The sequence below is a fragment of the Hippoglossus stenolepis genome, chromosome 21 (genome assembly GCF_022539355.2).
Source record: "Hippoglossus stenolepis isolate QCI-W04-F060 chromosome 21, HSTE1.2, whole genome shotgun sequence".
Classification (NCBI taxonomy): domain Eukaryota; kingdom Metazoa; phylum Chordata; class Actinopteri; order Pleuronectiformes; family Pleuronectidae; genus Hippoglossus; species Hippoglossus stenolepis.
The window spans coordinates 12,236,643-12,262,388 of record NC_061503.1 but is presented as its reverse complement, the minus strand read 5'-3'; the positions used below and the strand labels follow the sequence as shown (position 1 = coordinate 12,262,388).

Below are 25,746 nucleotides of genomic sequence, written 5' to 3'. Positions count from 1 at the left end.
ATGTCTTCGTGTGTTTGTTTTATTTGTACCTTATTTTCAGATTAAAATCAGACTGATTGTCTTTACTGCACATTTATCATTGCAGATATCTTCACTTCATGTTTGTGCGTATATGCCAATAAGTGAAATTCAATTTTTTCCACGACTCCAGAGTCAGGAGTCACACTCTGGACATTAGGAATAATAGAAGGAAAAAAAAAACCTTTTCCTTCCCTGCTCGTGTGGAGGGGCCGAGTTGCACTCACTGGCTCTTATTGGTTGAAGTGATTGCTGCCACGGTTGGAAATTAACATAAAGGAGGCAAGTGACGAAGGGATCCACTTGGGGGCAAGCTGCTAATGCGTCATAGCGCTTGGTGAAAAGGGGGGAGACAAAAAAAAGCGACTAAAATAGCGGAGAACCAGCGGGTTAATGTGCACCAATGGCCAAGAAGTCACTCGTGGTCTCAGAGCTGAGCGCAAAAGTGCCACAGGTGATAGGAGACATGAGCACGGAGATGAGAGTCTTGGAGCGTCCGCGGGCTGGCAAATAAGTAACAAAATCGCTCCAAACAAACGTTGCCATGTAAGATTAGCGACCGAAAACTCTGCGCGGTGCAGGAAACCTGCGACTTCACCACGTCACTTCTCGGGAGATCATGAAACAAAGTCGGATGGGGCTGAGGCGAGGACAAGTTGAGGCAGCTGAAGAAAGCCATCTCCGCCGATGAGGCAGCCAAGTTCCTGTGCGCCTCTCCCTTTACGCGCAGGCGAGGTGAGGACGGAGAGCATCACTTCCATGTAGAGAAAACACCCATGAGTCATCCGAGGCGCTGAGAGATCGGCAGCAGACGGGGAGAAGCACAAGGACAATTTTTTTTACCGAAAAACTTATCTTTACAACCAAAAAAAAAAGCACACCATGGAAGGAGAGGGGAGATCCTCCGGGCTGGCGAAATCTGCCGCCATAAAACTGTCCGAGATGGGAGAGAAAACCAAGCGGTTGGGCACCGCGATGAAGGATCCACACCAGCAGAGACGGATCATATTAGTGATTGTTTGCGTGGCTCTCCTGCTGGACAATATGCTCTACATGGTAATCGTGCCAATTATCCCAGACTATCTGGCTGATCTGGAGAGTGAGCAGTCAGAGCACGTCCACCTAGTGATGCACCCCAACTCTTCAGCCAACAGCACAATGTACAAAATCAACAAGAACAACTTAGACATCCAGATAGGAGTGCTCTTCGCATCCAAAGCCATCCTGCAGCTCTTAGTCAACCCGCTGTCCGGAACTTTCATAGACCGGGTTGGATATGACATCCCACTTTTAATTGGACTCTCTGTTATGTTCGTGTCCACCTGCATATTTGCGATTGGGGAGAACTATGCGACGCTCTTCGTGGCCAGAAGTTTGCAGGGCTTGGGCTCTGCTTTCGCGGACACGTCTGGGATCGCGATGATCGCAGACAAATACACGGAGGAGGGTGAGAGGAGCCGGGCGCTCGGCATCGCCCTGGCCTTCATCTCTTTCGGGAGCCTCGTGGCGCCTCCTTTCGGGGGCATCCTGTACGAGTTCGCGGGCAAGAAAGTGCCCTTCATCGTGCTCGCCTGCATTTGCCTGGCGGACGGTGTCCTGCTGCTCACCGTGATCAAGCCGTTCTCCAACAGGACTAGAGAGAACATGCCAGTCGGCACCCCCATTTACAAACTCATTATGGACCCGTACATAGCTGTGGTGGCCGGGGCGCTCACAGTGTGCAACATCCCCCTTGCCTTTCTGGAGCCCACCATCTCCAACTGGATGGAGAGCACCATGCACTCCTCTCAGTGGGAGATGGGAATCACCTGGCTCCCAGCCTTCTTCCCTCACGTGCTCGGTGTGTACATTACAGTTAAATTGGCATCGAAGCATCCACATCTGCAGTGGTTTTACGGAGCGTTGGGTATGGTTATCATAGGAGCCAGCTCCTGCACAGTGCCCGCATGCAAAACTTTTGGACAGCTCATCGCCCCGTTGTGCGGTATTTGTTTTGGCATCGCACTCGTCGACACCGCGCTGCTGCCCACACTCGCGTTCTTGGTCGACGTGCGTCATGTCTCGGTGTATGGTAGTGTTTACGCCCTAGCAGATATTTCCTATTCTGTTGCTTATGCTATGGGTCCTATAGTGGCCGGGCAGATAGTGCACAATCACGGGTTTGTACAGCTCAATCTGGGTATGGGTCTCGTCAATGTGCTTTACGCACCAGCCTTGCTGCTGCTGCGCAACGTGTGCCAAATGAAACCGTCCCACTCAGAGCGAGATAACCTGTTAGAGGAGGCTCCGCAGGGGCTGTACGATACCATCAGGATGGAGGAGAGGAGAGCTAAGAAGAAGGGCTACAGCTCGGCAGGGAACTGCCTGCCAGTAGATGAAAATGGGTTTGACCCATTCGGAGCACAGCGGTCCTTGTCAGAAGAGTCGTCCGGTCCGGAGTACACTTAGTCCGGCCACACTCTGACCGCCCCCCCGAAACATTCCCCAGAAAAGATTTGCAGGCAGACAGGCTATAATCTAGTGATTTAAACTTTTATGTAAGTACAGATGTGCAATATAAACACCCAATCACCAAAATCACGATTGTGTGACCCGTTCTCCAAAGTTTACTTCTTTTTTCTTTCTCACTGTGATTTCATTGTGTCGAACAAGTCTATGTATCGTTTGTCATGGACGTATAACTGGAGTTTTGTGAGAGATCTATCAGCTACCGTTGAATTTGTGTGTATTGTTAAAAAAAAAAGATATAAATAGATAAATGTGCGTACGAGATTATATGGGACCAACTATAAACAGCACATTTCCCCCTTACACAAAAACAACCTATATTTTTAGTCTCTGAGGAAAATGTTTTTACTCGCACATCAAAGGCCTCATTTTCTTTGTGTTTCTCTCTAAAAATTCTTTACAAAAATATCAATTTTAATTTTTAACAAATGGGCCTGTTTTTTATTAGTTTTATCTCTCGTGTTTTTTGTTGTTGTTTGAAATTAAATGTACTGTAATAAATGGATTTTGTACATATGTGGATATACATGCACAATGTAAATTGTAAGAAAAAAAATACGTGGACCTCTACAAAGTGACTGTGTGTGTTTGTGTGTGTGCGCGCGCGCGTGTGTGTGTGTGTGGGATAAAGTCAGTCTCCTGAAAATGCACAAATATGTAGGCTATTCATTTACCGATTGTGGTTTTAATAAATCTCTGTTTGGATCCGTGACTGTGGTGATTTCTTGTCATTCTCATTTCAAACTTCACACGAACTAAAAACAACAAAACTGTGGAGGTTATTTATTTTTATTTTTTCGTTAGAAATATGAAGAATGTTGGTTTTAAAAATGACAAGAATTGTTATTCTGTTCGTTATAGACGCATTAAAATATAAAAGTTTGGGGAAATGATGTCAGCTGGACTTAGTTTTGTGTAAATGGTGAAAAAGGCACGAACTTTTCTCTTGTGAATGAATAAACACAGACATTTCATTTCCACAAGTTCTGCCTCTTGACGGTGCACACACACACACACACACACACTAAAGAAAGAGCGCACATAGACGCATATGAAAAAAATGATAAAAATAAACTGATCCAAGTGCGCAACAGTTTAATAAATTATGCTCCAGCTAATAGTCGCATCCCATATCCCTGAAACATCAATCTGACCAGAATAAAGTCCACACAGTGACAGTCATCTCCAAAAACACACTCTCTCCCATGTACTAACAGTATTATGGGATCTGGGTGGGGTTGAGGGCGGTTGGGTGGTGGTGGGTTGAAGCTGTCAGATAAGATGTTCCTCGAATAGATGAGGATGGGAGGAGTTTCGTGCCTCAAGGGGGAAGGTAGACGCAAACACCTTCAGCATCTCTTTTTTTTTTTTTGCTTTTCCACTTTTAACGTGGAGCCGCAGCCTTATGGCGAAGCGCGCAGGGGAGCGAGAAGCAGCAGTCCGGCGCCGGAGCGGAGCTTCAGTCTAATATGGGATTTCACGGCGTGCGTGGACTTGGCAGGCACATGCACACTTCGTTGAGCTCTACACCGATCAGGTAAGGAACCTACTTTATTTCGTTCTCTCTTTAAAATGATAACAATGGAGATCTGTGTGTTTAAAACTTAATCCTCTGTGCGCAAAAGTCCACTTTGGTCTCACATCGAATTTGTAAATTGTTTCATTTGTTAATCACTTTTTTTTCAACCAACCTATATTCAGATATACAGAATTACACTTTAACATATATTCCTTTAAATAATATTCTGAATTACAGAGTCTTAAGAAAATGAAATTGCAAGGAGAATGTGTAAAAACCTTTTCCTTTTATTTTATTTTATTTATTGGAAATGCAGTTCATTAAGTGAGTGTTGTGAGATACTGTGTCTGTAGTGGTGAGCTATGAGACGCAGCTGGAATTCAAGGACACAAGCAGCAAATTGCATTAGGCTGCAACATGATAAAGAATGGAAGCCTGTTTGGCTCAGCATCAGACAGCAGCGTTTATAGCTCCATGTTTCCAGGCCTGACTTCATTCACCACGTTTGGTTTTTTTTACTCTTTTCTTACAATCAAATGTTTTAATATGCTCTGTGCAGGGAAAGCTGCTGAACTCGAACCACCTCCAGAGGGTTTCCACTTTATTTCCACCTGAGCGGAGTGGAATGCAAAGATGCCGATCCTACAGAAAGAGACGCCCAGAGACCGAGACAACCAAGTATGGAAACATGTCCCTGATTATATTCTGGAACTGTGTTTTTTTCTCAAAGGCTGCTCATCATCTTCCACACAACAGTTTCCCTGCTGGGTGATGTCGCTGTCCGCGGTGCTGAAGTTCACAAACTAGCGCAGCTGGGTTTCAGCACCAGGGACAGCGCCACCTTCCATTACATAATTGGCCGCTAGGGGCGAAAATTGCACAGCAGGCTTTTCATCCACCTGAGTTTAGAAACCTTCATCCAATTACTGAGATTGAATATATATATTTTTATCGTGCAGTTATTTAATAAACTCTGAGGCAGTTGAGGATTATATTACAACATAGTCACATTATTATTATTATTCAACTGTTTCTGAAAACAACTTGTGGGGTTTTGCTTCTTCCAGGCAACATTTTATGTGTCGTTGCAGATATTTAAAGTGGTCACTACACAGTCCCCATTTCCAGGAACCCACAGCTACAACGTATTGTACGATTCCAATGTACTGGTCAATATTAACATCTTAGTTCTACATGCAAATGATCAAACACCGCTCACATACTATAATCAATTAGCATGTGTCCCATGAGGTTGTGGAATCTATTCTCAAACAGGCCTTAGAGCTTTTAAGATGAATTATTAACTCTGCTTCTAATAATAAAAGCATGAAAGAAAAGATGTGAGGGATGTATTACTTTAACGAGGGGCATATTTAATGCTAAGCTGCTGCTGTCCTTTCATTACTCCTTATGTTTATTAATGCCACTCGGTTGTTTTTCGTGACATCAGGTGCTGCCAAAGGTCCCGGTGCCCCCGCTGAAACAAACCCTGGACACGTACCTGAGATGTGTCCAGCACCTGGTGAAGGAGGAGCAGTTCAAGAGAACCAAGGCCATGGTGGAGAAGTTCGGGGCTCCTGGGGGAGTCGGAGAGCTGCTCCAGAAGAAGCTTTTGGAGAGGAGGGACAAGACGACCAACTGGGTAAACTGTCACATCCACACGATAAAATATCACACTGCTGCTCTTTACCTTAGCAGAAAACCCCCCACAAATGTATCCCTAAATCAATTAAGATATTTGATCTTGTCAAGTGGTAATATATCTTAATGTGAAAGACTCAGACAATGCAATATATTGAATTTGAGAATCATCTTTTGTTATACTGCAAAAACAAGGTATGAAATTCCTCTGTTCAGACTGAAAATAAAAATCATCTCAGATTGTGTCTCCTATATAAGATTCCTATACATCATCCGTTCATAAGAGAGATGAAAACAGTGAAAAAAAACCTGGTGACAAAGATTTATCAGAGCCTCTGCTCGTCCTCTGTCGCTTCAATCTCTGCTCGGGCGTCTGGGTGATCGGTGAGTCCGCATCTCATCCAGCTCAGTGAAATCTATCACACTCCCACTCTCACACTGATGCTCTCTCCCACTCTCCCTCTCATCTGGCAGTGATACACTCTAATGGGTTTGTTTTTGTTTGTTTGTTTGTGTGTTACTCCGTTGCCCACAGGTCTCCACTTTGAGGCAATAACTCGAGTTCGAAACGTGAAATGAAGCAACAGCTCTCAAATTGCGTCCCTGTGTTTTTGTTATCCAGGTCTATGACTACTGGCTGGAGGACATGTACCTGAACAACAGGTTGGCTCTGCCAGTCAACTCCAGTCCCGTCATGGTGTTTCCCAAGCAGACGTTCAGAGATCAGAAAGACGCCCTCAGGTATGCGCTGCACTTCAGACAATCTAATATTTGCATGTAGTGAGTTAGTAAACCTTATTCACCCTCCTTCGTCAGCTGTGATGCAGCAGAGACACTGAAGGAGGTATCTGAGATTCAGACTGTGTAGGTCAATGAAAGAATCGATCAAAAGGGAAATTGTTTTCAAACATCACTGTAAGACAACATGTTCCAGCTTCATTCATAATCGAGTTTGACAGGAGAAAATATCCCAACCATGAAAGCTTCAGAAATTAAACTGAGGTTTTGGTTTGAAGGAAATTATCAAAACAAAGGGTTTCTTTTTCAAAACCCTGTGATAGTATGTTTAAATTGACATTAGACAAACCTCAGATTACATTTTCACAACTGAAAAGTTTAAAATGTACTTAAATGATGAATCTATCAATCGACTAATCGCTTCATCTCTGCTGGACACACCTCATTCTCTAATGTTTCTGTTACTCTGTGAGAAAATGCGTTTGAAACCAGTTCTTTGACAGATTTAAATGTAGGAAATCTCAGTAACAGAGGTACATAAATGCACCACGTGGGTATGTGATGTTGGGAGGCTGTTTTTTTCAATTCAGTGTCTCCCCTCTCGGCTCTATAAGGCACTGACCTGTGCAAAAAGTGAAATCACACAGCGACGGTTAACAGGACTGAACGTTGCACACCATCACTAATGATAGAAAATATACATGTTGTTCAGATCCATAGCTGCTGACATGGTTTATGTTCTTCTCAGACACAGACTCGGATAAAGATCTGCATTACGGACATGGAAAGAATCACCGGCATCATCTCTCTGCCCGTTATTAAATGAGTGGTCAACCAGACATTACACCAGTCCGTCCCGGCCTATAACTCAACATTAGCTTTTGTCAGCTCTGGCCGCACTAACTGAATATTTCCAGAGCCCCCCGAGCGGCTGGTAATCTACTGACACGGCCACTTATTAGATTGGGAGTGACAGGGCCAAGCTCTCCACAGAGACTGGCAGTCAGGCCTCGTTTTGGGGTGTGGTGCGCTGCGGCCGCCTCTTTTGTATTGATCTAGCTTTGAACGTAATAACAACAAGACAAATGACATACAACACCAGATCCGACAGGGCTCTGTGTTTCCCTATTTGCCCGCACCGCCCACTCCCACAGAGAGACTGCCTCTCTTTAGCCAACACAGGAAAACCCACACACAGCACGTCCACTGTAATTTGCCATAACGTGATTACTGTTCAGATGAGAGTGTGTCTATGTATAATCACCAGCCTGTCCACTGTATGTTCAGTGTTACAGCAAACTCTGTTTTCTTTTAAATTCGTTCCTTTTCATCCTTTTAAGATTCGCGGCTCAACTCATCAGAGGCGTGTTGGACTACAAGGGACTCATTGATGAGTAAGTACCTTTAGAGTGAGGTCGGTCATTCGCACATGAAAATAAATTGACGTATGATAATGATGAGTCATGACTCTCAGAGGTAATCTGACATGGTGTGATTACGTCTGTCAGGCGAGCGCTGCCGGTGGAGTCCGCTCGAGGCCAGTTAGCCGGAACCCCCCTGTGCATGGAGCAGTACTACCGCCTCTTCACCTCCTACCGCTACCCGGGGCTAAAGACAGACACGCTGAAGGTGCAGATGAGCGCAGCCTCCTCCTCGGCGCCAGAGCACATTATTGTGGTGTGCAAGAACCAGGTCAGGATTCCCAGAGTCTGGGGAGACTTTTTATGCTCCGTCACACTTCTAACTGGAGACAGTGAGAATATACAGTATATGTAAATGTAAGGATTCTAGCGCAGAAAACGTATTCCTTTGTCCACTGAAATGGTTGAAATCTTTTATCAACCTCACTGATTGTGAATGCAAGGTTTGTTTTCCAGCTGCAGGCTCGTGGAACATTTTAGGATATATAAGTTATACAATTCTTAATTACAAACATGTCTCAAACACCAGTACTTTGTGTTTCAACAGACAAAAAACAGGCCCTCGACCAGAACACTTTGCTGGTCTAGAAGAAAGAACTACTCATGTCAGGGGCAAGGGGCAGGAATATATAGGCCAACTAGACCAATAAGACCATCAATTAAACAGGATGATATTTGATATCTTAGTGAAGCTCTGATCTAAACATAGTTTCTGTTCTTACGGAACAAATCAAACAAAAAAACAACTAAAAACTGTTTAATTTGGAAAAGAACAGCAGCGAGATTAACGATTTGGTTACAGATGCAAAATGATCTCTCATTGTGCCTATAAATGACCACAGAGCGACACTCCTACTTTGAAGAGGTTCCAGGAATTATCAATCTGCGGCACACGAGGACAGTCCCCATGGAGATACAGGCAGTTAACAGAATTACCGTTGATTGAATCCACCACTTCACTGAGAGCTTCCCTGAGCAGCATCTTTAACCAAACACAGGAGAGGAGCCACTTTTCTGAAGCACCATTTTTAGTTCCTGCCCTAGTATCCTAGCTTATCTTAGCTACACCAGACTAATAACAACATGGGGAAGTGGCATGCTTGTGTATGTTTCAGGTGAATGATTTCTATATTTAGTGTATCTGCTTTTCTTTCTAGTTTTTTGTGTTGGATGTCGTCGCTAACGGCAAGCAGCTCAGCGAGATGGAGATTTTATCCCAACTGGAGAAGATCATGAAAATGGCAGAAAACGCTGAAGAGAGACTTCCTCCTTTTGGTATCCTGACATCTGATGGGAGAACAGAATGGGCCCAAGCCAGAGATGCACTGACAAAAGGTCTCAGCTCCGACATTTTAAAATTTCTAATCACGGCTATGATCACTTTCAGGAGTCTTGATCAATCGTAAACCATTTTTAGAAGGACATTTTTTTTTGTCTGCTCCTTTCTTCCATCTAGACCAAACCAACAGGGACTCTCTGGCTCTGATCGAGAACTGCCTGTGCGTGGTGTGTCTGGATGAACCCAGCGGCCTGGTGCAGAGTGACACCAACAGGGCCCTGCTGATGCTGCACGGTGGCGGCCGCGAGAAGAACGGGGCAAACCGCTGGTACGACAAGTCAATGCAGGTAGGACCACGTTCGAAGTTATTCAACAACGAATAAAGATTTTTGCTCCTGTCGTTAATCCAGAGTCTCTCAGTTTGTTGTAGGAATGGACGGGACGTGTGGGGTCGTGTGCGACCATTCGCCATTCGAGGGGATAGTTCTGGTGCAGTGCTCTGAATACCTGATGAAATATGTGTAAGTCAGGCCAGTGCAGTGACATGCAACCATACTTTTACCTCAAGCTAAAAATGCTGCTGCGGTTGACATGTAGGAGATGTAAATGTTGTTTTTCTAAACAGTACTGGGAGTCCCTACAAGATGGCGAGGGCTTTCAGCATCAGAGAGCTCCCCCCTCCAAGGAGGCTCCTCTGGAAATTAAGCCCCCAGATCCAGGGAGTCCTCGCGGCATCTGGAGACAGACTCCAGAGGCAAGAACAGCACAGACAAACGAACAAACACATTCACATAATGATTACACGTCTTTCCAGAGACATCAGGTTTAACATCTCTTGTGCTTTCTCCTTCAGGCTGGTGAATAATCTTGACATGGATGTTTTCAAGTTCACAGCTTATGGAAAAGAATTCATCAAAAAGCAGAATATGAGTCCAGATGCGTTAATACAAGTTTCCTTACAACTTGCATTTTACAAGTAAAGAAAAAAACGATTATTTCCATGTTTAAATTTTATAAAAGATCCCTTGGTCACATCATGGTCATATATATATATCCATCATGTGCTCAGATGCAGAGGAAGGCTCGTGTCCACATATGAGAGCGCGTCCATCCGGCGTTTCCAGGAAGGTCGGGTAGACAACATTCGCTCTGCCACCCCCGAGGTCCTGGCCTTCGTGAAGTCCATGACAGACGAGAGGGTCACTTTCTCCGTGAGTCATTTTTCTCACTTTGACCCCAATTACTGAGGAACTCCCATATTACTGCCCATCACGCCGGCTTTAATGAAACAGGTGCGATCGCCCCCCCCCCTCTGCACGCCAAACCAGGAGTCTCCATTCGAACAGATGATCTCCCTGCAGATTTAATGGATCTGTGAAACATGTATTTACCGGATGTACTGTTCTCTTCAACAGGACTCGGAAAAGATGAAGCGATTGAGGGATGCAATTAAGGCCCAGACAAATTATACAATTGCAGTAAGTATTTAAAAAAAACACTTCTTATCTAGAATAGAACTCAGTAGAGCGTATACCTCCACAAAGGCATGACAGTCGACTTAAATTCAATCAATCAGCGGCTGTTCATCTGGGTTAACCTCCTCCTTGCTGTAACTTCATATTGAAGCTATAGGTAGATATGAGAGTGGCATCAGTCTTCTCATCTTCACATTTCCTAAACGGCTCTACAGTTTAATTTAGTTGTAGTAAACGTGGGCTATACTTTAATAAAATAAAGTTTGTCGTCCAACTGCAACTCAGGTGGTTCACTGAACATCCACAGTCCACTACTATTTGAACATTACGGTGGAAAAAGGACTTAATACCAAACTAGGGATGGGCCTTTATCTAAAAGACGTCATTAGCACTGAGCAAAAATCCAAAATGTCTTTCAGGCGATTACAGGCATGGCTATAGACAATCATTTCCTCGGGCTCCTGAGAATCTCAAGGGAGATGAACATGGAAAAGCCGGAGATCTTCTGTGATGAGACATATGTGGCCAGTAACCACTTCATCCTCTCCACCAGTCAGGTAACATGTCACCCTACTACATTTGAACATATGACAGTTTCTTGTTTAAAGTTATTGTTTTATACTTCATGCTGATGCTTGGATACAAAGAGGAGACTTCCCTAGGAAATTTCAACTCAACATACAGAGTGGATGAAGATGAAAAATAAAAACTTTCTTTGATTTATCCATAACTGAATCATTTAAAGTATCAGAATGTGCTGAATTTCTCTTCGTCTATGAACCAACACCATCACAAGTCTTCAGCTGGAAAGTCTTTGTGTTTTAGTTTTACTCCTGTCCTGTCCTCAAACAGCACTACCAGTGTTTTCCCTGGTTTATGGCAGTGTCTAGCCTTTCTCTTGAAGTCGTCTGATCCTGACTGCGTCCTCCCTTCTCCAGGTTCCGACCACAGTGGAGATGTTCTGTTGCTACGGCCCCGTGGTGCCCAACGGCTACGGCGCCTGCTACAACCCGCAGTCAGACCACATCATCTTCTGCGTGTCTAGTTTCTGGGAGAACACAGAGACGAGCTCGGCCGTTTTCGTCAAAGCCCTGAACGAGGGCCTGCTGGAAATCAGGGACCTGTGCAATAGAGGAAGTGCTGCAGCGGCCAAACTGGTAGAAAGCAGCCAAGGAGCCGCCCGGCCTCATAAATCAGGGAAGTAAGCCATACTGAGACTTAGACTTAGATTTTAGCTTTAGACTCAGTAGCTGAGATGCCTTCATCTGTCTTTGTTGTCTGTGCAATAGTGTTCCCTTCACAACAAATGCAAAGCCTTAAAAGTTCACATACTGTACAGTATGTACATATTTAAAAGATGAAGGAAAGTAGTTTTCTTTTGGGTCTGTGTGGACATCAGAATACGTTCTGCTCCAACACTGCCTCTTCTTATCTCAGTAGACTTGAGATTAACTGGTCTGCTGCCTTTAGGAAACTGAAGCCATGTCTGCTTTGTAGCACTGATGTTAGGGGATAGTCCTCTGTCAGAGAGTTGATAAACCAAGTGATCGCAGTATATACAACCGGGGGAGAAATAAAAAGGAAAAACCCAGAAAATAAGAGAGGAAACAGGACGACGTCCACAGGAAGTGAATTATGTGCTTTGAGCTCGACTGTCAACAGATTCATAACCCAGTTGGACACCTGTAGGAAAATTAAGACTGATGCGAATCTCCAGTACCATCATCCAGTGAGGGAATATGTTTTGGCAGAGTGGTGTTCAACTGTCCAGCAGAGCTCCAGAGATGATTCACTGCCAAGGCTCAGTGCAGCTGTTCTGGAGCCGCTTGGTGGTCCGACACCTTACTAACACCCTGTATGTGTTCTTTCCTTTAGATTCTCCCCCGTCTGTATTTCACACTTGTACCCGTAGAGTAGTAATGTAATAGACATGACAAGATTATGAAAAAAAATATATATATATATATTCAAAACAATCATGACATCCTGTAAATGTGACCTGTTTCACTGTGTGTGCCGCCGTGTTCTCAACAAACTGGATCAATGGTTCTATTTTCTTCTTAATGTGTTTTAAACGTGTAAAGTGATTCTACTGATGCCATTACGTTGCCAAAGAGGTCGTGCATATGTGACGTCTGCGTGACTTTAAGGCACTTTAAGATATTCATGGAACGATGTGAATGAATGCGTGTAAACATCGCGGACTGGTTGATAAGTAACGTACGTGTGTAGAGAGAAAAAAAACGTGATGTGGTTTCAGTGGCACATCTGAAGTCATGAGCTCGATATCATAGCAATAGTTAACATGTGTAAAGTGACCAGAGCTATAGTTTATAAGTAAGATAGAGTCCAGTGGTGACTAGGCGAGGCAAGCCACTGTGTTCACATGTACATGAGTGCTCTCCTATTTGCACGTAGAGGTAGAATGAGGGTAGTGATGTAGTTTATTGTAGGTTCTTTGTGCAATAATAAGTGCAGTGAGGGTGTATGTGCAATTTACCACATCGATTCATTAGATGCATGGAGCTAATATGTTATATTAAATTAACTACGGTTGCTATTTTTGATATTCAGAAACAACGGAGTGACATTATAGTGAATTATGTCAATCGACATGCATGCTGGTTTGGTCAAAGTGTACCGTGACTTCAATCGTTGGTCTTGTTTCAGTCTGTGGTTCCTGTTGCAGCAAACCAAACCCTCGTGGTGAAAGTGTGAGGATATTTGTCGTCCCCGTGTCCAGACGATGACATTTACTGTGTGTTTGTCACGTATTCGTGTGCATCATCAGCCAAAGTGAATGTGAACCACGTCCATGGTTTCCAAATCCACACATGCATGTTTATTCTTCCATACTAAATGTATTTTTATATGTCCACATAAAGAGTTGAAATAATCATATCGTAAAATATGGTATATATCAATGATGCCTTAAAAGAAAGTGTTGCAATCGTTTGACAGATGTTTTATTCTATAAATGTTTAATGTTGATTGGACCGACTTGGTGTTTGCTGTCTAATCAGAGTGATACATGTAAATGAATGTAATATTTGTCGGGTGTAACTTTCCCCGTTTCTCTAGTTCTTAAAAACGAACTAATAATCCATGTGAGCTGTTCTATCTATAGTATTAATGTGCACTGATAAATTAAAGTTACACTCATCTTTACATCCACATTTTTGTGAATGGCACCAAATGTGTAACACATCACTTTATTAAGTCATTCAATATTTGATGATTGTTTGGTAGAAATTCTAATGTATATTTTTAGACTATATTTTGCTGATAAATCAACTCTGTTTGCTCAGTGTAGAAAATTACTTTAACTCTTTGACTTCAAAATAAAAAGGGGAATAAATACTGAGAAACATGTGATATATGTGGTATAATCATGTAGGACTTTTCTTTTCCCTTTGGTCAGTGGTGTAATGTCCTGGACCTCGTCTGTTCTATGTTTATATGAAACTAAAATAAAGTAGTCAATTCAATATTTAGCTAATAGAAGACATTGCCATTTTAAGCTGGAATAGAACTGTTGTGAACCTTAAACTGATGATTAGTACTAGAAATAAAATGAACTTCAAACTATAATGTCTGGTATTGTCAGTATTTTCTCTTTTTTAATTTGAAACCCTGTTTAGCTATGATCCCGAATTTGTTTTGTGGCACAGTTCACTATCATGACTATAAGACATCACAGTACAAATCAGGTGTCATGTTGTGTTGTCGTCCTAGTAACTACATCTCATTATAATTGCACCAAGTGTCAACAATTACTTACACAGCATCATCTAGATGTTGAATTCACTTACAAATATCATTCACTTGACATGAATATTTCAATAAAATGGTAAATATTAACTGCACAGCTGATATTTCACTCTGTTTCATTTCTTGGCATTTACTTAAAAGTGACTCATTAGTTTGAGTTGAGTAAAGCATTGCACAACAGCTACTGTAAATCAGAGTTCCTGACGTTTTCTGATGCTGGGAAAGGTTTGTTTACATCCATATAGTGAAATAAACAGAAATCCTGTCACATCCTGACTCATAAAGCAAACAAGAACTAATCAACTCCAAATTATGAATGCGTCCAAACACAGTGCTGAGCTAACACTGTAGTAAAGTAAATATGCATGATGAGCAGGCTTAAGCTGGAACTGGAACAACTGGGCTCCCTTTTTGCACTGCGTTGTCTGTTTTGCAGCGCGGCCACCTCTCGAGCACACTCCCAACAGATGGCCTCGTTCCGCTGGCATCGGATAAGGTCTTCGGGGAGAGACCCAAATTTTATTCTCCATTGGTTCAACCACTGAACCAAGTTGACAAAGTGCCCAAAAAACATTAAACATTTAGTCAAGCTTCCATGAACTGGTCCAATGAAAATAAATCATGTTTGACTCAAACAGATTAAAAGAAACGGTTCAGTGTGTTAGTAGTAACAGACTGTCAAGGTCTATTGGCCTTTTATCATCTCTGAATTTAATGGCTGTGTGTTTTGTCACAATATCACTGCTGATCTACGAGGCTGGTTGAACTAGATTTGCATATGATTTGTACCTAAGCACCTGATTTGACAATACACAGCGATATTTCAGCATTTCAATTTAGACTTGAATTTAGATTTATCTTGTCATGATTGGGAGGTAAATACTGTGAGGAATGTGTGCCTGCATGTAACTGGCCAATACAGCGCCTCATCAGATTAGTGTGACCTCACTCCCATAGATGAATATGATTATAGGAAACCTAAACCCTATAAGCCTCATGAACCTTAATGTTTCCTTCCATTTGTCCAGACTGAACTTATGTGTTAAAGACCACTGTAAGGAAAACACTGCTGTCACCTCAGAGGTCTAATGCTGCCTGTCCAAACACGAGTCTATTGACAGAACATGAACCTCAGGACATCTAAAGCCAGTGCCGGAGGTGACCGGTGCTTTCGCTGCGTGAGGAGAAGCCAGTGACAGGGTTTGGCGTTGAGATCAATGGCGGAAGCCCACCTGGAGATGGATGATGGCCGGACATTACCACCACTAAGTGTCAGCCACGCTGCAGACGTAGACCGAGGCTCACCTGCTGGCTGCTATCGACTGGAGGGGGGAGCAGAGGGGAGCAGAGCTGTCCATCCACGTTCTCTCCTCGCTGCCCAGGGGTCTGAGTCTGAGAGGAATGAGAGAATGAGCCACTGAGAGTGAGGATGGAAAAACCAAAGCAGGGCCAATGTCTACGCTTTGGCACATAGACTCTCTCCCCTCAGGTATTGTGCCTCAGTAGGATGCGTTTCGAAGAGATCCACTGTCACATGATAAACTTCTGATAACCTCTGCAGAAATTGGTACAAAACGATCGGAAGCTTCAAAAACATGATTTGAGTTTGTAAAATCATTAAATACAGAACAGCAAATATACTGTAAAAGTACGAACAGCTTTTTTAAAAAGAGCGCAGCGGAGGAATGATCCGATAAAAAGTTGGATTCCTGCCTCCACAGCTGACCGGGCTCCAAAACCCACGAGAACCGTGAGCCACCTCACAAATCATGCGCTGTAATCACTGATCACTGTGTCGTCCTAATGAGCCTCCGTAATTGAACATGTGCACATGAATCAAAAATAACAGCTACTAGATTACAGCCCAACTCCATCCCGCAGCCAATTAGTTACACTGAACCTGTCATCCAAATGGGTCCCCCCCCCCGCACTGTGAGCTAATTCAGACGCAACAAGCGATGATGCGGCCATCTTTGAAAATGAAAACCGGGGTTGACATTTTCCCTCCAAAATGGAACAGAGATCCAAAAAAAATGTCCCAGTGTCCTGAGCTTCAGATATTTGGCATTTAAGAGGAGATTCAAAGACACTATACCACTGCCATTCTTACAATCTTTCAATTAAGACTGAGTCTATATTTTAGCCTGTCTGTTTTCACTCACAAAGGAATTCTGATAATGGCCATTCTGGCATTTATTAGGGAGCTGCTCCCAGGGCAGAGGCTTCACTTACACACCATCTTGGAGCCTAATTGGGCAAGAAGTGAAGCCCCATTAAATAATACGCCACGGTGTAGTATATGACAAGAGCTGAGAGGAAGAGCCTCCATGGAACCTGTCCCATTTAAGTTAGATGTAGACGGAAGCAATGATTCTGCTGTGCCAGGATTATGTGCTTTTCAGCCTCATATAGTGACTGAGTGGTTTCAATCATTGCTTTATAAAGAAGAAGTAAAAAGTCCCAAATAAGAATTTATTTCCATCATATAAAAGAAGAATTGCCAAAATACACGATGGGCTTCTCCTATAAGAAGCGCGGTGTAATAATATCAGAGGCATAGCAATTAATCCTGAGAGAAAATATTAAAAGGACTGCGGTCGCAATCACACATTGTTGCATATCTCCGCTGTAGAATAGACAACTTCAAGCTCTTTACTTCAGCGCCTGTCAACAGTCTCTTCAGTTGTTTTGATATGTTATAATGAGGCTCTGCTGGATGACGTGTCAGCCATTTATCTCAAGCTAGACTGCATCAAATTTCTATTCCTATTCACTCCCCCCATTCAGGAGCAGGTACTTGTTTTCTCATGGTTTTCTAAACAATGATCCGTCCCCGGGCTGCATATCAGCCCGCAACACAAGCCATGCTACTGTAAACGGCCGTACCTAAACATTGTTGGCAACGTATGATTCATTTTGTGATTGGAAGATCAATAACCAATTTGAAGATGACCTGGTGGAGAGGATCCAGATTGCGGGGGCTGTGCTTCGATGTGCGGCGTAAATCTCGGGGTGGTGGATGTGCGTCTCGGCCCTGCCACCGCTCCTGCTCCGGGGGGAATGATTTATGCCTCGGTCCGGCGACATGTCCTGTAGCGGTTGGGCTCTCATCGAACGGCCCGGGGGCTAATTTGTGTGGCCTCGGTGAAAGAGGTTGGTGAGTGAATGGTGGGGATGGTAAGTGAAAGGGTCGGGGTGTTACAGTTATAGAAAAGTGCAGAAAGTCGTGATTGGAGAGGAGGAAAACAACCTCAGCCGTCATCAATCATTATCATAAGCACACGGGGACATAAAGGACGTCTCTCGGGCACAAACATGCAAGAACTGAACAGAAACAAATAAAGAGAGAGGGGAAAGTTCAAGACTGGATGTGAGTTAAGGCCCTGGAAGGTAAATGGTTGTGCCAGGCCATCGTCTTAAGACCAGAGTCAATCATCCACAGAAGAACCGCAAAGAGACAATTGCTTAAATGCTCTCCTCGCATCGGAGTAACAACTCGCTCGTCCGCTTACATGGCCTCCCCGAGTTCAGCATGAGAGCCGCTTGCATAAGCGCCAAACATGAATGGATCCGAGGCGACAGGAGAGAGAAAAGTTAGATGGAGGGAACTCATTAGCAGCGCTGCACTCTCCTCACAAAGCCCGTCTCGGTAACGCGGAGGAATTTGCGAACTGGCCATGAGTTGTGAAGGATATCTCTCAATGCTTGACAAGGGAAAAAAGCGCCACCAGGCAGCTAATAGCTATGCTGTCATGAGGGCAAATAAAAAGGCATGAGTTTGCATGCGTGTAGCCTTTGTGGCTCTGGTCATGTGAGACCCACTCTTTGCAAATGGCAATTCCCTCACTCCCCCAGTCCCCCCCCGACAGATCTGCTCTGCTGCCGGGCCAGATGTGAGATGGAGGGATTGTCGGTGTTATAGGAAGAAAGGTTGACTGAGGAGAAAGGGAGTTAGAAAAAAAAAGAAAAAAAAAAGGTGTGCTTCGCTAAGTGCTCAGCTCCCAGGTGGCCATTTGTCCCAGTAATACTGTCCCTGTGGAGCAGAGCTGTGTGAGGTGGAGAGGAGATGAACAGAAGCACGCACTGAGCAGCAGCAGCAGCTTCCTGGAGCCCACAGCTGCCGGCGGCTCCATCAGTCTCACGACTCCAGTAACTAAACCACACGCCATGGAGCGGCGCCCGCTTCCTGACTCCGCAAATTGCAGTGACCCGTCATGAGGAACGGCTTCAACAGATGGGTGAACGGAGGTGTGTTCATTTGCTTGTTTGGTAGAAGAAGAAGAAAAAAAAACAGACAAAGCCTGTTTTGATGCTCAAGTGCTTCTTGCCTCTAGTTTAAAGGGACACAGAGACTTTTTAAAGCTTCTTTAATAAATCAGTCTCACTTTTATGCGAGTGTGGTTTAAGGAGGCGATAAAAGTCTTATGACATAATTAGGTACTTACAGTTTTTCAAATGTGTCACTACGACTGAGTTTATGCAGAAGATGAAATGTCACTGACGTTTTCATCTTCATACATTCAAGTTTTCCGTTGCTTGTGCATTAAACTTTGTCAACTACTTACTCTTACTTGCAATTATATATTGAAACTGAACATACAGCAGAACTACATATTCCTTTATCATCCACAGGGCTCTTCCCAACTTTACCCCCACAAACAAAGCAACACAACAATCTAAACTCAGAGACATGAATGAGTTTGGTGACTTGAAGCAAACAACACAGCTGAAGTATACATAAAGGACCACGGGGAGCACACATCCTATCAACAAACACATTACGCTGCATAGTCCACAGGGGAGTTCCCTCTGAAATAAACCGAATCCTACCACACAGGGATAATATGAGAAATTAGATTAGCGGCATTAGGAACTTAACGGGCCGCACAGCTGTGTAGTCATACTGTATGGCCACCTCTCACTCAGAGTTTGGCTTGTGTGCTTTCTGTACGCCGTTGAGCTCATTTGTGTTTATTTACTTCCAGGGGGCTGTGAAGGTAGACGAGGGAACAGCAGAAGAGAAGCGAGCCGGAGCTGTGAAGTAATGGCTCGGTTTTTAATGAGCGGCTGGGGACCGCAATATCTGGTGACAGAGAGGGGCCCCTCTGCCGAGGCTCTGTCACAGTGGAAAGGCTCATCCTAAATCTCGCTCTCATTGCCGGGACCAGGGCGACAATATGTCACTGCGGAGACGGAACTTCAGGTTTTTATGGGCGCTTGGGTAATTGAACAGCGAGAGGTAAAAAAAAAAAAAAAAAGATCTAATCCACTTACCCGTAAAGGTAGCGTATCCAAACTGAAACTAAATGACTGGTGAGTTGATATTAGTATTCTCCAACCCCCCCTCTCCCTCTCTGTTGCCTTTCACTCGCAGTTTGTCAGAGATGAGATGTTTGTCTGTTTGCTGCTGGAGTGATGATATCATCTGGGCTACATGTGTCCCGGGGTAAATAAGCCTGTCGGTTTAGCCACTTGTTCATATGTAAGAGAGGACAGGGCTGAGGGATGGTTGCGGTGCCGCTTTATGGACCCTCACACCAGACTTGTCAGGGAAAGTGGCCCGCGAGACAGCTCGGATGGGCGCGACAGATAGGCTTTGTCTCTGTGGTTTACAATTACCCAACACCGGAGACGGGCTATATAGCATTTTCAGTCCTCGAACTGACTTAGAGAAACATCAGCTGACACGGACTCACTGTTGCTTTTAGGCAAACACTAAATCTGACTTTTCCTCCCGATCTCAAACGAGATATTGACATTTGGTAAAAATCTCTAAAAGTGGTAAAAATGCGAGAGATCCCGGTGTGACCCTCAAGGTGTTTGCGACACATGATGATGCGACTGGACTCTTTGAAGATTTTGCACACAAAGCAGAATAGGATCCATTTTTCATCTGCACACAGGAAAAAAAAATTGCTTCGCAGAGGAGCTGCGCAAACAAATCAGTTATACCTGTAAAAGCTAATATTTTCTCACAGGCCCTGGCGCCGAATCAGTTACTCTTTTTTTCCTTTGCTTTGCATGTGCTTTAATATATTGTGTTGATCCTGAATTTAGTGTTTGATCATTAATAAGATGTTAAGCAGAGTGCAAAGATGAAATAATCTATCTGTGTAGTTTTTCGTCTTAATTAGGGGTCATAAATCCCCCGGAGCTATGATACGTGCTATCACTTTTGCATGTCTCATTTATGTTTTGATTAAAAAGGATGTCTCTGCGAGGACTGGAGGGCTCTCACAGATGAAATGCAATTAACATTCAGTAAAAGGGGCACAGCAGGGATTCACTTTCTAACCAGGAAATCCTCAACCCCCTGTGTTTTTAAGAAAACTATAATTTTAGGGTTAGGGTTTGTCACAGAAAAACAGGCAAATGCAAACAGTTGGTTTCTCTATTAATAAGAGAACATGCACCTTTCTCTTACGCTCCAGAAAAGGAAACAGTTTGGCGTTACGTGCTGCCACTCGACGCGGTGACAGCTCCACAACAAGCGCGGTGCGTTGGCAGAGCCTGGAGGGCCGCTCTGCCAACGCCACTCTGAGGACCACTAAACGCACATGCGGACAGCTCCCTCCTCTCCACGGACGGACACACACACTGAGTCAACCTGTGACATGTGACAGGCCCTCGCCTCCAGTCGCACAGCTCCACTGTTCCCCACGGCCCACTGTCACAGACACTGCACATACATGCAGCAAACGACATATCAAGCACTTTGATATACGTCAGGAAGAGTTCTGGTTGAGGTTCCTGTTCGCCGATTTTGAAAAAAATCAAAGGGTTGCAGTCAGTTAATCATTGATAGCATTATTCATTAATCTGTTTTTTTTAAAGGGTATTTGATTAGTTGTGTTTCACGTTTATGTCAGTATCATGAAAACAATTCTCGGAGCCCAAGATAATATCTACGGTGGCCCTGAGGGCTCAATGCACTGCAGCTTCAGAAAAAAGCATTAAAATAAACACAACACATGCAAATGGGGAAAACATTTACAGCTACTTGACAACACATTCAGAGTAAAAAGAAAACATGTTGCAAATACTCGCAACACAACCAAATACTCACAACACAGCCAAATACTCACAACACAACCAAACACTCACAACACAAGCAAATACTCACAACTCAACCAAATTATCTACACGACCAAATATTCATCAACGTTCACATCACTTTTTAGCGTCCCTTGGAAACACTTGAGTATTTGGTTGTGTTGTGAGTACTTTGTTATGTTGTGAGTGTTCGCTTGTGTTTATTTATCTAAGAACCTTTTCTCCATTTGCATGCTGTATCTGTTTGCACATGCGTTGGGCTCCCAGGGCCACCGTGGTATCATGAAACAGAGGAAGCACCGAATCATCACACATATTGGATTTCAGGGTATTAAGTGATTTAACAGATTACTCTGCCATTAAAATGGATTATGACTGAATACATTTTCTTATTAATGAATTGATCAGTCATTCCAGGGCTACATCTATGAAATAAATATACATATTTACCAAATTTTTCTCGCAGATTGCTGCCATGTGTTGGAATCTAATCATATCCTGAAAATGATCAAGGCCCAAAGTCAGTTTCCTTTGAAATGTGTGAGAAGCATCTGTCTCTGGCACAAACCCGGAGAGAGAGAAAACCGTCTGATGTGGCAACATGTCCCAAAGTTCCCCAACACAAATATACATGCATCCATCTATACGTCTCATTTTAGCACACCTCCCCTCTGCAAAAACATGTTATAGTTTAAAATATTTTTTAAAGCACAAATAAATGTGTCCCATCTGCCCTAATATGCTTCTAGTGGCACTTTGAAACCTTTGCCAGGAAGCGTAATATATGTTTCTCTTTTTGAAATGATGATGTCTTGTGCGGACACGGAGCAGATGGTGTTATCCGCCTCATGAGTGGAAGGAGCAACAAGTGTGCAATTAAAGGCCTGAAGAGATGCCTACAGTTCAAAACAGATTAAAAAAAACTATTCAGCCACGTATAGCAAATAAATTACAGTTCATTTGGATACTTACATTTGATGCCTGGATTCCTAAATATACAGTAAAAATGGAATCTAGAAAGCGAATGAAAAGCTCGTGCAATGTTATGCAGTCAGCGATAAGTGGAGTGTGTTTACATTAGCAGAGTTCATCCTTCCACAATCGCCCGTCCAGCATTTTTCACTTCACATGCTGCGGTTATAAATTTTACAGGAAAAAAACATAGTGAGAATTCGAGTCACTGGCTTTCAGATAAGTTGGAATGAGAAATGGCGCAACACGAGCAGTTAGCTCGCCGCTTTTTTCTCCCATATATCCTTCAAGGGGGCTTCTTCTCCACAACGTGAAGCGGCGATCGGAGCCACTCCTTTCTCTTACGTGCGAGCAGCGTTGGCCTCGCTCCATCGTTCATTCAAGCTGAGTCAGCATCAATCACGACGCTTGAATGATAGATAGGCAATCTAATAACACTAGGAGCAAAAATAACTTCAGTCGCTCAATCCTTGACCTTGCGGAGCGGGCAGTCAGTTTGGTTAAAAGCCACGGCTATCACATAAAAATGGATTTTTGTCTTTTAGATCAATTGCAGTGAAAATATTTGAACTAAAATGGCCACAGAAAACTGTCACTAGTAAATAATTGCCGTTGTTATGGATTTATACGCCGCCTCTGCCTCCTCTACAGCAGGCCATGTTTAAGAGTTTTATTTTTATTTTTTTACTTTACTTTACCGCAGGCTATTTTAACGGGATAAAAGACAATGCAAGCAGGTTTTCGGAGCATTAAAGGAACTGCCTTTGGATGAGGAACCATCTCAGCATGTGCAGAGCCAGAAGGAGACACACAATTACCATGAAACAATGGGGACTATGCCACTGCTGAGGCACCGCACAGGACACAGAGGAAGCGTTGGAACATTTAGGTCATGCCGGGGTTCAAATGCGCTCGCAGATACAGCAGTGTGAGACGAGGACACTTACAGAGCACACAATTTTTTTTCTTCTCAATTTAAACCGAAGATCAATGTTTAAATTTCAAGGCAAACATCCTGCCTCCAAAGGAATGGTAAATGGTTTTCTCTCAAAACGCTTTACAGTTCACGCCACATTCACCTGTTCACACAGCGCAACTACGTGCTGCACTCTTTCAGCAATGGACAAACCGCTCTTCTGATGGTCAGGAGAAAATATTGATGGTGTAGCTGTAATTTGTTCCAAGATCATTGAGGTTTGAGCCCTGAGTTTGTTGCCCCTAAGTTTAAAATCATATTTTGGTTTTATCTGCCTTGTGCAAGTGTGACAGCTTCAGATTGGACGTTAAGCTCGGTCGACTGTAACAAGAGGCACGTGTGTTGAAGGTGGTGCCAGAAAAACATTTCCTAATAAATCCCCTTTCTGCTCAGATTAATAAGAGATTTTTGAATTCTAAAAAGGTGACTTCTGTAACAGAGAGTCATTAACTTGAAAAGAACATTGACGGCTTGAATTATCTGGAGTCTCTCACTCAGACATTTGCGTTCTCACAAACATCCCCTTCGGAGAATGTCAGGAGATTATCCAGAGCTCAGTGCATGTCTGAAAGCAGCTTAGTGGTTTTGTCTATTTGGATGTCAGCAGTGAGTCCTTTCAAAGACAATAATTCTGAACTAATATTCCAAGATTAGACTCAATTGCAAATTAGCTGCATCCCCCAATTCTGCATGATGCCTCAGGTGTACACACATCCTCCATATTCTTTTCATAGAATAAGAATTGTATCATGGTAAGGACATAGGGTGAATAATTAGCAAGAGAGATGCACATGACAAGGAATCCCATTTATGTCTTATGTCCTCAGTCCAAACAAATGTAAACCGCAGCTCCCAGGGTTTCATCAAACATATCAATATTCAGCTGATAAAGCCTTTAATCTGTGGCCAGGAGAATCTCGCACAACTCCTCCAAACACAACAGGGAGTTTCCACTAATGATCAAAAATGACATGGAAATATGAAGTAAATAGCTGATAAAGAATTTAAATAGGCCCCTGCATTTATAATACAGCACCCTACATTATAAGAGCTGACCTTGTTTGGTGGAAAAGTGGGGGGAATGATATGGCGACGTTGTTCCAGCTTCAAAAGGAATCGAACAATGAACTGCTTGATGCATTTTATTTCTCTGAGGTCCATTGTTAATTCAAGAGACTAAAGAAACCTTGGCGTTACTGTACTGCTTCGTGTACGATCCCTCAGTTCACATGTATGAGCACGCTGTACACGATAAAGGTCGATTGATCCACAAATTCAACTCACCTCAGAACTAGATGATCACTCCGTCTGGAATCAGCTGACTGCATCCCTTCCTGCGTCATGATTCAACCCACTGCTCCTGGGTGAACCTGAAGTTGAATTGTTATTGTGCAATTATTGCTTTTCATGGTATTCGGGTAAATTCCCTAAAGTTTCACTCTTCACTGGGGCACTATATGATTCCCTGTTTCCTCACCACCATCTGCTATTTTAATCAAACCATTTGCAAATGCCATTACCGAGTAATCTAAACCTAAACACAAGCTGTGAAATAAATGTGCGAATAAATGGATAAGACACTGTGAGGAAAACTAAAAGAGCTTATGCAAGTGTACTACACAAAGTACAACTGAAGATGATGGCAATGTCATTAGTTTAGAAGGTGTTGGACAAACTCTAGATTTTGACCATTTCGAAGGAGCAAGAATGTCTGCACCAAATTTAACGAAAATCCAGCTGATAGTTGTTTATCAGTTTATGTAAATCATGTGGTGATGCTGGAGGTAAAGTCGGTGGATTTCTAAAAGTCAATAAGATTCTGGGAACCATGAATGTCAGATCATGTGCATTCATTCAGTAGAAGGTGAGGTACTTCACTGATTAAGGGAAAACCTGCTGATGGCCCTAAAGGAAACACTCAAAGAACTCAATGGACAGGATTTCATGGTAATTCATCCAATTACCATCCTGCTACCATAACTACAAACAAGTTGCTCTGTGAAAAGTAACGGGAACGTCAATCATGCATAGATGCAGAGTAATTGGCAGAGGTAAAGTGATATTCTGTGAGGAAACGACACTTACAGAAGATCCTCCAAGATAAAAAAAAAATGTGGTTGGATTTGAAATCAAAATAGAAATTAATTCAGTGTTTTTGTGATTTTTTTTTAACTTACTTAAAAGTTTCCATTACCAAGCTGCGATATTGTTTGAAAGAATAAACAGTGGTTGTGCTCATGACTTCATGACAGATGGAAGCCAAAAGGTCAAAGACACACATGAGGTTCACTGCTGAGGGATCAATCCAGAAGGAAACCCCAGTGCGTCCCTGGTCGATCCCCTCGAGAGAGACGCCACCAAAGGTTTCTTTTGAA

General features: G+C 43.3%; 2 protein-coding genes across 2 annotated transcripts; both read left to right on the top strand.

The window, feature by feature from the left end:
* Positions 1-311: 311 nt before the first annotated feature.
* Positions 312-3,238, top strand: slc18a3b (solute carrier family 18 member 3b). Its single transcript, XM_035146061.2, has one exon. It carries the CDS (start codon positions 901-903, stop codon positions 2,464-2,466), a length of 1,566 nt encoding a protein of 521 aa, XP_035001952.1. The 5' UTR covers positions 312-900; the 3' UTR covers positions 2,467-3,238.
* A 626-nt stretch (positions 3,239-3,864) lies between these two features.
* Positions 3,865-14,190, top strand: LOC118100677 (choline O-acetyltransferase). Its single transcript, XM_035145998.2, has 15 exons — positions 3,865-4,063; positions 4,605-4,723; positions 5,496-5,687; positions 6,309-6,427; positions 7,765-7,818; positions 7,933-8,116; positions 9,003-9,180; positions 9,302-9,471; positions 9,545-9,645; positions 9,750-9,878; positions 9,978-10,100; positions 10,194-10,335; positions 10,540-10,602; positions 11,019-11,156; positions 11,538-14,190. The coding sequence occupies exons 2-15, from the start codon at positions 4,679-4,681 to the stop codon at positions 11,802-11,804; spliced, it is 1,905 nt and encodes a 634-aa protein (XP_035001889.2). The 5' UTR covers positions 3,865-4,063; positions 4,605-4,678; the 3' UTR covers positions 11,805-14,190.
* The last annotated feature ends 11,556 nt before the right edge of the window (positions 14,191-25,746 follow it).